We start from the raw sequence: 13,175 nt of genomic DNA, 5'->3' as shown, positions 1-13,175 counted from the left end.
ACGAACACATCAGATTCAAACTGAAGAAGGTTCTTTAATAAAAAGTTCTGTTTTTATCAGTGAAGCAGAATCAGAGCTTTGTCCTCTCTTCATCTCATTCATCAGATCATACATTCATGTCATCAGTGTGAAGATGAATCATCAGTGAGTTTTCATCTGTGGAGTTCAAATGAAACAAAAAATAAAAGACTTTTCTCATCAGAAATCAAACAGAATCTTTCTGTGTCTGGATTTGAAACTGACAGACGAAGGAAGAGACATCTGTAAACATCAGACTGTGAAAGTTTTAATCATTTGTTTCTTTATGAAACTGAAGATTTTATTGATCACTGATCACACTTTAACAGTTTATTTACAGGAAGTGTTTTTAGACGAGGCGTCGTCATGGAAACATGTCAGACATTTTAAATCTACAACACAAAACTGGATCCATGAAGGAAAGTGTGTTTATTAAACTCAGATCAAACCTGAACATCCATTCATTTTTTCTCTTCTTTACAAACTGAACTGATTTAGATTCCGTTTCCTCTCTGATCTGTTTCATTGTTTTTATCTGTACATGTGTAAAAACCTGATATTTCCTGTCTAATCTGAAAATAATTCAAATAAAAACTAAACTGACAGAAAACCTCTGATCACCTTTATTTCTGATTCATTTACTTTCATTGGTCTTGTGTTGTCATTCATGATGTTATTATCATGAATAAGTCTGTTTGTATAAAGCTACACTGACTACATATACGTGTATATTTAAAGATGTATTTTATATGTATAGATTTATAATTGATATAGTGTTTGTGATGTCTGTTCATGTTTGTAACTGAAACTTCAATAAAACTCACAGAGCATTCACAAAGTATTCAGACCCATTCACTATTTTCATATTTTGTTTTGTTGCAGTCTCATCAGTTTGTAATTAATAATCACATAATGACAACACATAATACATTAACATAAATATTCAGACCCTGTAATGAGTTAAATCAGTCCACCTGTGGTAGGTTCAGCTGATTTCTCTGATCTGAAGAGAAGTGATTCATTCTGATTTAATGTCAATGTGATTATTAATTATAAACTGATGAGGGGATTTTTTTATTTCATCATGAGACTGCAACAAAACAAAATATGAAAACAGTGAAGGGGTCTGAATACTTTCTGAATGCACTGTGTGTGTGTGCTCTGACACACTAAGAGCAGTGGGGTCAAAGGTCATATTTATTTGTGTCTTCTTTCTGTTCTTACCTGATTAAATAAAGATGATTTAAGATCAGAGACAGTCCTGCAGGACTGAGCTTAAAACCAGGAAGTAAGTTAGCATGTTAGCTCTTCCTGTTCCCTCATCCTAAAGTCAGTGTCCTTCTGGTTAAATGTCTGAAATAAGGTCTGTGGTTTACGTGTCTTAAAAAAGGCGGTTGCTAACGAGTGTCTAACTGAGACTACAGAGGTTGTCGGGGACATTAACATGAAAACCCATCTACTCACCAGTCCACCTTTACAGCCTCGTTGTGTTTCTACTCACGCTCTTTCAAACTCTCACTAACTTTCTAAGAAGAAAGGCTTTGTAGAAGAGCTCAGAGCTAAATGAAATGACCAGTTGGAAGCTTAGTGGTGGAGACGTTGACGTCATGTGACCGTGGTGTAGTTGGTTTATAGCCTAACATTAGCTTCTTACTTCTGGAGACTGGATTTAGGCTTCAAACATCAGAACAGTGGTGTTCATCTGTGAAGATGATCTGATCAACTAAACCTGAAGGATCAGAAACTCCAGGTCTCAGTTTATTTCCTGTGGAGGAACCAGGCTGAAGCTAACTTCAGGTTGGACTACAGAAACACATCATCACTGTGGGACTGAATGAACTAACATTTGAAAAAACTGGATCAACACTGTGTTTAAAACTGCTTCACTGTTCAGCTCCAAATCAAATTAGAAGAAATTTATTACGAATGAATGAAACTTTCTTGTCAAACATTTCAACAGAAACCAGCAACACATCAGAGTCCATATCAGAGTCCAGATCAGGGTCCAGATCAGGGTCCAGATCAGGGTCCAGATCAGACTTCCTGTCAGGAGAATTGGTGCCTCCTCATGTGTTTCAGCAGATTCAATCTCTGGGTGAATCCTGTTCCACAGATGGAGCAGCAGTGAGGTTTCTCTCCTGTGTGGATTCTCATGTGAACCTTTAAATTTGAAGCCTGACTGAATTTCCTCTCACAGACTGAACATTTAAATGTTTTTTCTCCTGTGTGGATCCTAGTGTGAATGATGAGCGCCAGCCTCTGTCCAAAACTCTTCTCACAGAATTCATAGGTGAAGGACTTTTCTCCTGCGTGGAGTTGAGTGTGTTCATTCAACAGAAACTCGCTGATAACGGTTTTATCACAAACACAGCAGGTAAACAGTTTCTCTCCGGTGTGTCGGGCCATGTGGTGCGTCAGGTGGATCTTCTGTATGAATCTTTTACTGCAGATGGAGCAGCTGAACAGTTTCTCTCCTGTGTGAATTCTCATGTGAGTCTTCAGGTTTGAGTTTTGACTGAATCGTTTCCCGCACTCAGGGCAGTGAAACCATCTCACACTTGAAGAACAGCTGACCTTCTTCACTGAGGCGAAACCTGACTGATGTTTCCTGGTTTCCCTCAGCTCATCGCTGACGTCTGAAGTCGTTTAATCCTCATCTGGTCCTGAAAGATGATCTGGACCTGGGTTCCTGTCTGGTCCTGGTCCTCCACAGTCCTCTCTGTTCTCCTCAGTCTGACTCTGATGAAGCTCTGAGGTTTCTCTTCATCATCTTCACTCTTCACAGGGACAGGAGTGAAGGTGAACTTGGTGATATCAGCCTCCTCCAGCCCTTGAAGCTGCTCTCCCTCCTGACCGCTCCACACTTCCTCCTGTTCCTCTTTAATGTGGGGGGGCTCTGGGTCCTCCTGGTCCAGACTGGGGCTCCACTCCTGCTGCTCAGGGGGAACCTCTTCTTTCCTCAGCAGCTGCTCAACATCTGCAGGAAACAGAGTAAACACAGAGTTCGACAAAATAAAACCCACAGACAGGTGGAGAGAGGTGAAATGATTCACTCAGCTGATGATTCGGTTCATTACACTCTGGATAAGAAAGAAACTATGATCTTAGAATTCTTATTTATTCCTTCTCAGTGTAAACTGTACAGTAAATCTCTTGTGTTTCTGTATCTTTTCTTATTATAACTAAACTCCAGTTAAAATGTAAAAATCTAATCTTTCCTGTTTTCCTGGAGTTTCTGGACAACAGATATTCTTTTAAACAGAGCGAGTACTGCTGTTAATTTTACAGTGTTGTATTATGGGCTGTTTGAGGCCTTATCACGTTGCTAAGCTAGCAGTCTGTGTCCTGACATCTTCACTGCAGAAAAATAAGACGAGAGTTTCAGCTTCAACTGAACCTGAAGGAAACAGACTGAGAGGAGATGAGATCTGTTCACTGTCAGTCTGCTGCTAACACTCAGAGTAACAGATTACTTCAGGACACAGAGCTCACTGCGTCAGGTGAACCTCCATCTCCTCATGGACTGTCAGTTACAACAAGAACCAGAACCTCCTGAAGGACGGAGAATGTCCTGAGGAATCACTAACTCGCCTGTTTGATGACTGACAATCATCCCTTGAAGAACCAGAGAACATCCTGAAGAATCAACAACAGCAAACATCAGATCAACTAGAACATCCTACAAGAGCACATGTCCCACCTCCAGGTTCTGTCAGTAACGTTCAGACAACTGAATGAAACCAGGTCCTGTTCTCCTCTAGAACATGCTCATGTTGTGCCCACCTGAACCTTCATCTCCTTCACTCAGATTAAATGTGGTTAAAGATCAGAAACATCAGTCTGACATGGAAAAGCTCAGCAGATGTTTTTCCTCAGAGAACAGAGAGGACAGACCTGCTGTGTGTAACTGAACCTGAGGGTTTAAAACAGCGTCCAGTAGTTTGCGTTGTCGCTGGTTCTCCTGTTTTGAACGACAAAGTTCCTCCTCGTACTCCGCTATCGTTCTTTTAAACAGCCCAAATATCTCTTCAGCAGCCGCAGTGTCTCTGCTTCACCAACGCTCTCAGCATGTGGACTTTAGATATTTTCACACAATCACAAACACTTTTCCTTCACACACACTCCGTCACTGACTCACTGAGACTCCCAGCGAGCACTCCGCCATGTTGTCACGGCAACAGGAACAGCTATCACTTCCGGGGCGAGTTCTCAACTTCAAAATAAAAGCCGTAAAGTTTTAATGGAAGTTTACAGACTGTGCTGTTTGTTTGTCCAACAACACATATTTATTTATTTAGCACTATATAATTATTTAATAAACTGTTATAACTGACTATAATGTTGTTTACAATCAGATCTATTAAATAATGTTTAAATAATATTTATTGATGTTAGACAGGAGTAGTTAAAATAAAGTCTTTCTGGAGACAAACCAGCTGCTCTGTTACTGAGTTTTTAAACGTTTACCTCCCCATGAATCTTTTATAGGAATAAAATAATAATTCTGTCCATCCTCATACAGCTGTTATAAAGGTTTCATTCAATTTGATAGATCAATGATAGATAGATTGATAGATAGATTGATGATAAATATATCGATGAGAGATAGATTGATAGATGGATAGATAGATAGACACCTCCTGATTCTCCTCAAAGCTATTATGAGTCAGTAACAAAGTAATAAAATGGTGAGAAAAGGAGAACTCTATCATTGAACCTGTGAACAGTGAACACAACAGTCACTACCAGACTCAACCAACAAGTCAGTTTATTTACTGTGTAACTTTCAGTGGTGGAAGAAAAAGAGCTTCGTTAATAAAAAGCTCTCTCTCAGTAGGAATGCTATTATAATGTAGTCAGACACTGAGAATAACAGTCTTAGTCTGTCAGTGGATGTCTATTGAAATGGACAGTTGTCCACTGGATTACGCCACAGCAGCTGTTGGTGGAGGCTGGCTTAGGGTGTATTATGCAAATATTTGGTTTTACCTCCACTGTGTCACCGAGTGTTTGGTCATGTGACTCGACTCACATTTTAAAATTTAACACAACTCTGACACGCCTGAACACACATCCTTCAACTAATGACGACTACTTTAAATAAAACACAACTGTTGGATAATAATGTTTGCGTTTTATTGATGTTTGAATGTAGTTTATCATCTCTCTATTTAAAACACATGTCCAACAGCTGTTCCATATTGTTGGTCCAAAAAAAAGTCTAGTGTAAACTCTGGAGCCAATGTGACATCAATTCTGATCAACTTTGTACAAACTACAGCTGAACTTCGTCTCAGTAAAAAACAGTAAAAAAAAAAATATGATCAAAATAAAAAATTATCATCTGGACAAGTCAACAACGTTTCATCATCATTTAATGTAAAAAATATACAGGTTCTGACAGTTTCAAAGCTCATTGGTACAAACACAAATATCCCTCGAGTCCTAAAGTTTCGTCCTGAGGTTCTGTCCAGAGGTTTTGTCATGAGGTTCTGTCATGAAAGTCAGTCCTGAGGTTCAGAACTAAGGTTCTGTCTTGAGGTTCTGTACCGAGGTTTTATGATGAAAGTCAGTCCAGAGGTTTTGTCATGAAAGTCAGTCACGAGGTTCTGTCCTGAGATTCAGGACTAAGGTTCAGTACAGACTCTTATATGTAGACGAGCAGCACCAGTCCATCAGTTTGTGGGCGTGGCATCAGTACCGGGCCCATGGCTGGTCTGGATCCTCCGCTGTCGGCTGAGCGACCAACACACTGATGGTTTTTGAGCTGATGCTGCCAAGTGAAGCTCTTGCGACAGATGGTGCAGCCGAACCGTTTCTCTCCGGTGTGGATTCTCATGTGAGCCGTCAGGTTTGTTTTACGACCAAAGGTTTTACCGCACTCAGAGCAGCGGAACGGTCTCTCTCCTGTGTGAGTGACCATGTGTCCCTGTAGGGTGTCCTTACGACTGAATCTTCTCCCACACTCAGAGCAGTCAAATGTTTCTGCTTCACTGGGCTGAGAGGTCTCTGCTGGTCTCTGCCGGTTGTGTTGAGTCATGTGTTGTTTCAGACTCACTCTGTGTGTGAATCTTTTCCCACAGACTGAGCAGCTAAACAGTTTCTCTCCGGTGTGACAGGTCATGTGACTCAGCAGTAACCTCTTGTGGGAAAACATTTTACCACAGTCACAACAGGTAAATACTTTCTCACTTGCAGGGACCTCATCGTCCATCAGAGGGTTTAAACCAGACCAAGGTTCTCTGGTCTCCTTCTGGTCTTCAGTCTTAGGTTGGACATGAGTATATGGACCTAGGTTCTTGGCCATTTCTGGTCCTCCACAGTCCTCTCTGTGTTCTTCAGTCTTCATAGGAGCGAACTTGGTGATTTCAGCCTGCTTGAACAGTTGAATTTCCTCCTGTTCCTCTTTAATGCAGGGGGGCTCTGGGTCCTGGTTTTCCTCCCTCCCCGTCTGTTGGTTCAGACTGACCTGTTTCCTGTCAGTACCACATGTTGGATCACTCTGAGAGACGTCATGTTTCAGACACTTTAAACATGACAGAGGCTTCCTGAAGTCACTGTCCTCAGTCTGAGGCTGTAAATGTGGGTCTAGACCTGGGTTCCTGCCTGGTCCTGGTCCTCCACAGTCCTCTCTGTTCTCCTCAGTCTGACTCTGATGAGGCTCTGAGGACTGAGGTTTCTCTTCATCATCTTCACTCTTCACAGGGACAGGAGTGAAGGTGAACTTGGTGATATCAGCCTCCTCCAGCCCTTGAAGCTGCTCTCCCTCCTGACTGCTCCACACTTCCTCCTGTTCCTCTTTAATGTGGGGGGGCTCTGGGTCCTCCTGGTCCAGACTGGGGCTCCACTCCTGCTGCTCAGGGGGAACCTCTTCTTTCCTCAGCAGCTGCTCAACATCTGCAGGAAACAGAGTAAACACAGGCTTCCTGTAAAACACACAAGACACTCAGAGTTTCTCAATCTGGGGCTCAGACTCTCACGTGTGGTCACCTGATAAGTCGACAGATTTCAGGGAGATTTTAATGACGGTTGTTTGTTTCATGTTTTCAGAGTAAATGCTGGTTTTAGAAGCTGTAGGACTTCACCATGTTCACAACAATAAAGTTAAAGTTTAAAGTCCACCATAGTTTCCACAGTCACATGACCAATAAAACAATCAAAGGTTCTTGTAGAGGAGTGACATGCAGTAAAGGTCTGGACGGATCGGGAGTCGAACCGGGGATCAGCTACTCAGGGCACTAAGGTCCATGTGATACTCACCCTAACCATTCGGCTATGGGGGCGCCCCAAAAGGTTCTTGGTTTGTCTGTTGTTTTTGTTTTAACATTAAAACCGTTAAATCTAAAACAGTTTCCAGAGTTTCGAACTCAGGTTCTCCACATTCTTCTCTGACCACACTCTGAAATACAGCAACAGATACAGCTAAGATGGCTAACATGGCTAACATAGCTAACAAAGACAGCACGGCTAACAAAAATAACATGGCTGATACAGCTAACAAAGCTAACACAGCTAAACGTACAACAGCATCATGCTAAAGACTCGGGCTGCAGCTTCAGTCTGAGTCGACTTGTTCGGTTCTTTACAAACGCTGCTGTAAACGGTGGAGTGTGCCTCTGAGAGGGGGGAGAGTTTCAGTATCTCAGGCTCTTGTTCACAGTGGGGAGGTAGATCAGTGAAGACGGAACCTGAAGGTGAAGCTCTCGATTTACTGACCAACCTGTACTAAGGAAGAAACGAAGAGGAGGTCAGGATGAGGATGTCAGATAGACCTGAGGTGGTTCAGGTGTGGATCAGGATCCTCTTGGACTCCTCTCTGGGAACCTCCTCCTGGGGGGAGACCTCAAACCCAGAACTCCTCAGGAGGAGCCGGACTCTGCTGAGCTGCTGCCACAAAGACCAAACCTGGATCAGAAGAAGGAACTGGATTCTGGAGGTTTAATGTGTGTGGTCCTCGCTGGACCTGAAGTCTCTGAGTCTCAGACCTGATCAGACCTGGTCCAGGTCTCTGAGAAAAAGGAGCTTCAATGCTTGCTGGACCTTAACGCTGTCCCATGATTCCCTGCTGCTGCAGTGTTGTAGTCTGACCTTCGACCCTGACTGAGATCCAGGGTTAGGGTTAGGGTTAGGGTTGAGACAGAGGACCCTCTGTCCTCAGAGAGCGTATCAGGAATGTAGCTTAATGTGCTTCACTGAGACATGGCTGCACCAGGATATTCCTGATGACAACGTCTCCTTCGACGGCTTTCACACTGTACGGGCCGACAGAGACTGCACCAAGAGCGGTAAGCATAAAGGACTGGGGCCTTGCTGTTCTAGTGAACAACCGATGGTGAAACCACATCACCATCAAGGAGCATGTTTGTGGCCCAGACACTGAACTGTGTGCTGTTGGAGTGCAACATTCTCACATTATCGTTGTGGCAGTTTATACCCCCTCCCCCCTTGGCCAACCTGACATCGGCAAGTGACACCATTCACTCCACCATGGCCCGGCTCCAGGCTCAACACCCTAGTGCATTCAATGCTATCAGGTAACTTCAACCACATCACCATGGACACTACACTCCCCACATTCACCCAGGATGTGAGCTGTCCCACCAGAGAGGAGAGAACCATCGACCTGCTGTATGCTGGATACATATATATATATATATATATATACAGTCATGGAAAAAAATATTAGACCACCCTTGTTTTCTTCAATTTCTTGTTCATTTTAATGCCTGGTACTACTAAAGGTACATTTGTTTGGACAAATATAATGATAACAACAAAAATAGCTCATAAGAGTTTAATTTAAGAGCTGATATCTAGCCATTTTCCATGGTTTCCTTGATAATAACCAAAATCACTTTTTCTTCAATCACAAGTTCTTACATCAATAGCTATGGCACTGTACTGCCAAAAACAGTGCTTTTAGGCATTCCATGTTTTCTTTTCTGTCTCTTTTAGTCACATGATACACACAGGAGTTAGTACTTGATTGCATAACCATTGTTTTTGATGACTGCAGCCATGCGTCTTGGCATGCTCTCCACCAGCTTCTGACATTGTTCTGCTGTCACAGCAGCCCATTCCTGTTGCACAAATTCAAACAAATTTGCTTTGTTTTTGGGCTTGTGGTTCTCCATTTTGAGTTTGATGATTTTCCACAGGTTTTCCATTGGATTTAGATCTGGTGATTGAGCAGGCCAAGGCATGGTTTGAATGTTCTGGTTCTCCATCCAGGCTTTAACTGACCTTGCCGTGTGGCAAGGGGCATTGTCTTGTTGGAAAATCCAGTCATTCGAGGCAGGAAAGAGTTTCCCAGCTGATGGAAGAAGACTGTTTTCAAGAGTAGCCCTGTACATGACCTGGTTCATTCGCCCTTTACAAAATTGCATTTGCCCTGTTCCACCCATACTGAAACAACCCCAGATCATCACTGATCCACCACCATGTTTTACTGTAGGGGCAAGACAGTCTGGTTTGTAGGCTTCTCCAGGCTTCCTCCTAACCAGTAAGTTGGCTGGAGTGGGCATCAACTCAAAATTGGATTCATCACTGAAGAGAACCTTAGCCCAATCATCAACAGTCCAATCCTAGTGATCCCTAGCAAAGAGTAACTGGGCCTTACACTGCCTTTCGTTGATGAAGGGCTTCTTCCGCGTCCTGTGTGACTTCAGACCAGCTTCAAGAAGTCGGTTTCAAACTGTCCTTGCTGAACAAGTCACATTTCTCAACAGTGCCCACTCATTTTTAAGGTCCCTGGAGGTCTGACGACGATTCCTGACACAGGAACGGATGAGTGCACGGTCATCTCGTGGGGTAGAAAGACGTTTCCTGCCTCGACCAGCTAGCAATTTGGTAGTATCATGTTCGGCTTGTTTTTTCTTGGTGTAATGAATGGCTGTCTTGGAGATCTTCAGTTTTTTGGCTACCTGTCTCTCACTCATGCCACTTTCCAGCAGTGCCAAGATGGCTGCCTTTGTGGCTTCACATAATTCTTTTGTTTTAGGCATTATGCGAGAGCTGACAACTTCTGAGTTGTGCTACGGCTTGAATGTAAGCAGGAAACCACTCCAGGCCTTTGCATGTGCAGTGCTGCTTATGACATGAAATGGCCTCTTATATACCCTGGGAATACAATTCAGCTTAAGCATGTCAAATAGGACATAAAGTATTATGTAATCAGCTGCATTTTTTGTCATGTTCATTGTATTCTTCAGGTAATATACCTTTAGTGGTACCAGGCATTAAAATGAACAAGAAATTGAAGAAAACAAGGGTGGTCTAGTAATTTTTTCCATGACTATATATATATATATATGTACATGATGATTGGGTAATACCACTATTTTATTTTATTTGTATCTTACATTATATTGCTATTACTTTATTCTTCTTTAGCTGCCTTTTAAATGGAGCTCTACAATGCAACAATTTCCTGCAAAAGATTAATAAAGGATTCTGATTCACTTTCTCTATTTAACAAATTTATGAAAAGGTCAAAGGTCACGACAGTAAACTGAATATTTATTCTGAAGTCTTTGATCAGTTCCTGAATCTTAGTTATTGATTATTTTAATGGATTGATTTTTATCTCCGTGTTGTTGTTCTTGTGAAATGTTCCCGTGTGTTTAGGAGCTGTTTGTCTCTGTCCTTAATGTCTTTATAAATAAAGTTTATTTTAAAACATTCTTTCTGATCCAGATCCGTTTCCTTCTTATGGACCAGGACCAGTTTTTTGGAGACTTTCCGACCTCAGACCGGGTTCAGCTGACCGGAAGAGAAACTATGTCGGCGGGAAAAAAGACTTTATTTGCCCCGAAGTTAAACACTGGACGTTTGAAAAAACTAATAATAATAAAAATAAAACCTAATAAAACATCAACGAGCTGAACTCAGAGAACAGAGAGGACAGACCTGCTGTGTGTAACTGAACCTGAGGGTTGAAAACAGCGTCCAGTAGTTTGCGTTGTCGCTGGTTCTCCTGTTTTGAACGACAAAGTTCCTCCTCGTACTCCGCTATCGTTCTTTCAAACAGCCCAAGTATCTCTTCAGCAGCCGCAGTGAGTCTCTGCTTCACTAACGCTCTCAGCATGTGGACTTTAGACATTTTCACACAATCACAAACACTTTTCCTTCACACACTCCGTCACTGACTCACTGAGACACCCAGCGCTCACTCTCACCGGCCGCCATGTTGTCACGGCAACAGGAACTGCTATCACTTCCGGGGCGAGTTCTCAACTTCAAAATAAAAGCCTGTTTTAATGTTTTAATGGAAGTTTACAGACTGTGCTGTTTGTTTGTTCAACAACACTTATTTATTTAGCATTAATAATCAGGATATAATTATTTAATAAACTGTTATAACTGACTATAATTTATAATCAGATTTAATAAAAAAAAAAAATTAATAAAAACAAAACAAAAAACATACAGGTTCTGACAACTTCAAAGTTCATTGGTACAAACAGAAATGTCCATCGATACCACAGAGTCCTGAGGTTCAGTACAGACTCTTATATGTAGACGAGCAGCACCAGTCCATCAGTTTGTGGGCGTGGCATCAGTACCGGGCCCATGGCTGGTCTGGATCCTCCGCTGTCGGCTGAGCGACCAACACACTGATGGTTTTTGAGCTGATGCTGCCAAGTGAAGCTCTTGCGACAGATGGTGCAGCCGAACCGTTTCTCTCCGGTGTGGATTCTCATGTGAGCCGTCAGGTTTGTTTTACGACCAAAGGTTTTACCGCACTCAGAGCAGCGGAACGGTCTCTCTCCTGTGTGAGTGACCATGTGTCCCTGTAGGGTGTCCTTACGACTGAATCTTCTCCCACACTCAGAGCAGTCAAATGTTTCTGCTTCACTGGGCTGAGAGGTCTCTGCTGGTCTCTGCCGGTTGTGTTGAGTCATGTGTTGTTTCAGACTCACTCTGTGTGTGAATCTTTTCCCACAGACTGAGCAGCTAAACAGTTTCTCTCCGGTGTGACAGGTCATGTGACTCAGCAGTAACCTCTTGTGGGAAAACATTTTACCACAGTCACAACAGGTAAATACTTTCTCACTTGCAGGGACCTCATCGTCCATCAGAGGGTTTAAACCAGACCAAGGTTCTCTGGTCTCCTTCTGGTCTTCAGTCTTAGGTTGGACATGAGTATATGGACCTAGGTTCTTGGCCATTTCTGGTCCTCCACAGTCCTCTCTGTGTTCTTCAGTCTTCATAGGAGCGAACTTGGTGATTTCAGCCTGCTTGAACAGTTGAATTTCCTCCTGTTCCTCTTTAATGCAGGGGGGCTCTGGGTCCTGGTTTTCCTCCCTCCCCGTCTGTTGGTTCAGACTGACCTGTTTCCTGTCAGTACCACATGTTGGATCACTCTGAGAGACGTCATGTTTCAGACACTTTAAACATGACAGAGGCTTCCTGAAGTCACTGTCCTCAGTCTGAGGCTGTAAATGTGGGTCTAGACCTGGGTTCCTGCCTGGTCCTGGTCCTCCACAGTCCTCTCTGTTCTCCTCAGTCTGACTCTGATGAGGCTCTGAGGAGCTGAACAGTTTCTCTCCTGTGTGAATTCTCATGTGTGACTTCAGATGAGACTTGCGGCGAAAACTTTTCCCACACTCAGAGCAGGTGAATGGTTTCTCAGCAGTGTTACACCTCCATCAGTTACAGGAAATTCAATGTGTTTCAGGGATTTTGAATAAGTCTGAGGTTTCCTGATCGTCTCACAGTCATCATCACTGATCTCATGTCTCTGAGAGTCTTCAGTCCAACCATCCAGTCTGACTGATTCTCTCTTGGCTGCTTCTGATCGTCTCTGAGTGGTATTTGATTTTTTATCTCTGCTGTTGGAACTGAATCCTTTTTGGATTCTCAACTGACTCCAAATGTTTCCTCTAAAATTAAAACATTTTTTACAAACATAGCAGCCGAACAGTTTTTCACCCATATGAGTTCTCTTTAGCTCATCACAGGTTTTACCAGACCAATGGTTTCTCACCAGTAATGAGTCTATTATCACCTGGCTGAAGCTCCCTGGTCGCCTTTGAATCATCATCATCCTCATCTTCACTCTCAGGTCCAGAAGACTCTGAACTCTTGTCTTCAGTCTCAGGTTGTGAATGTGCATCTGGACCTGAGTTCCTGTCTGGTTCCAGACCTCCACAGTC

The 13,175-nt window shown here is 42.9% G+C and overlaps 1 protein-coding gene across 6 annotated transcripts in view; it reads right to left on the bottom strand.

The window, feature by feature from the left end:
* Positions 1 to 14: 14 nt before the first annotated feature.
* Positions 15 to 13,175, bottom strand: part of LOC108889899 (zinc finger protein OZF) — a 28,007-nt gene continuing 14,846 nt past the window's right edge. The window contains exons 1-2 of one of the 6 annotated variants that reach the window (XR_007812887.1): positions 3,913 to 4,150; positions 2,898 to 2,995 (exon numbers count right to left, since the gene is read on the bottom strand). Coding sequence is in view for 5 of the 6 variants with exons in the window: in XM_051069726.1 (XP_050925683.1) it covers positions 5,666 to 6,915; positions 10,927 to 11,119 (1,443 nt within the window). In the remaining variant the exon portion in view is untranslated. Of the gene's footprint in view, positions 2,996 to 3,912; positions 4,151 to 5,376; positions 6,916 to 10,926; positions 11,224 to 11,254; positions 12,476 to 13,175 lie in introns of those variants that run through there. The other 5 variants (XM_051069726.1, XM_051069727.1, XM_051069724.1 and 2 more) reach the window with 5 other exon arrangements.

The sequence above is a fragment of the Lates calcarifer genome, linkage group LG3 (genome assembly GCF_001640805.2).
Source record: "Lates calcarifer isolate ASB-BC8 linkage group LG3, TLL_Latcal_v3, whole genome shotgun sequence".
In the NCBI taxonomy this organism is placed as follows: domain Eukaryota; kingdom Metazoa; phylum Chordata; class Actinopteri; family Centropomidae; genus Lates; species Lates calcarifer.
Note: the sequence above shows the minus strand (reverse complement) of the source record. Positions and strands in the feature narration are given on the sequence as shown.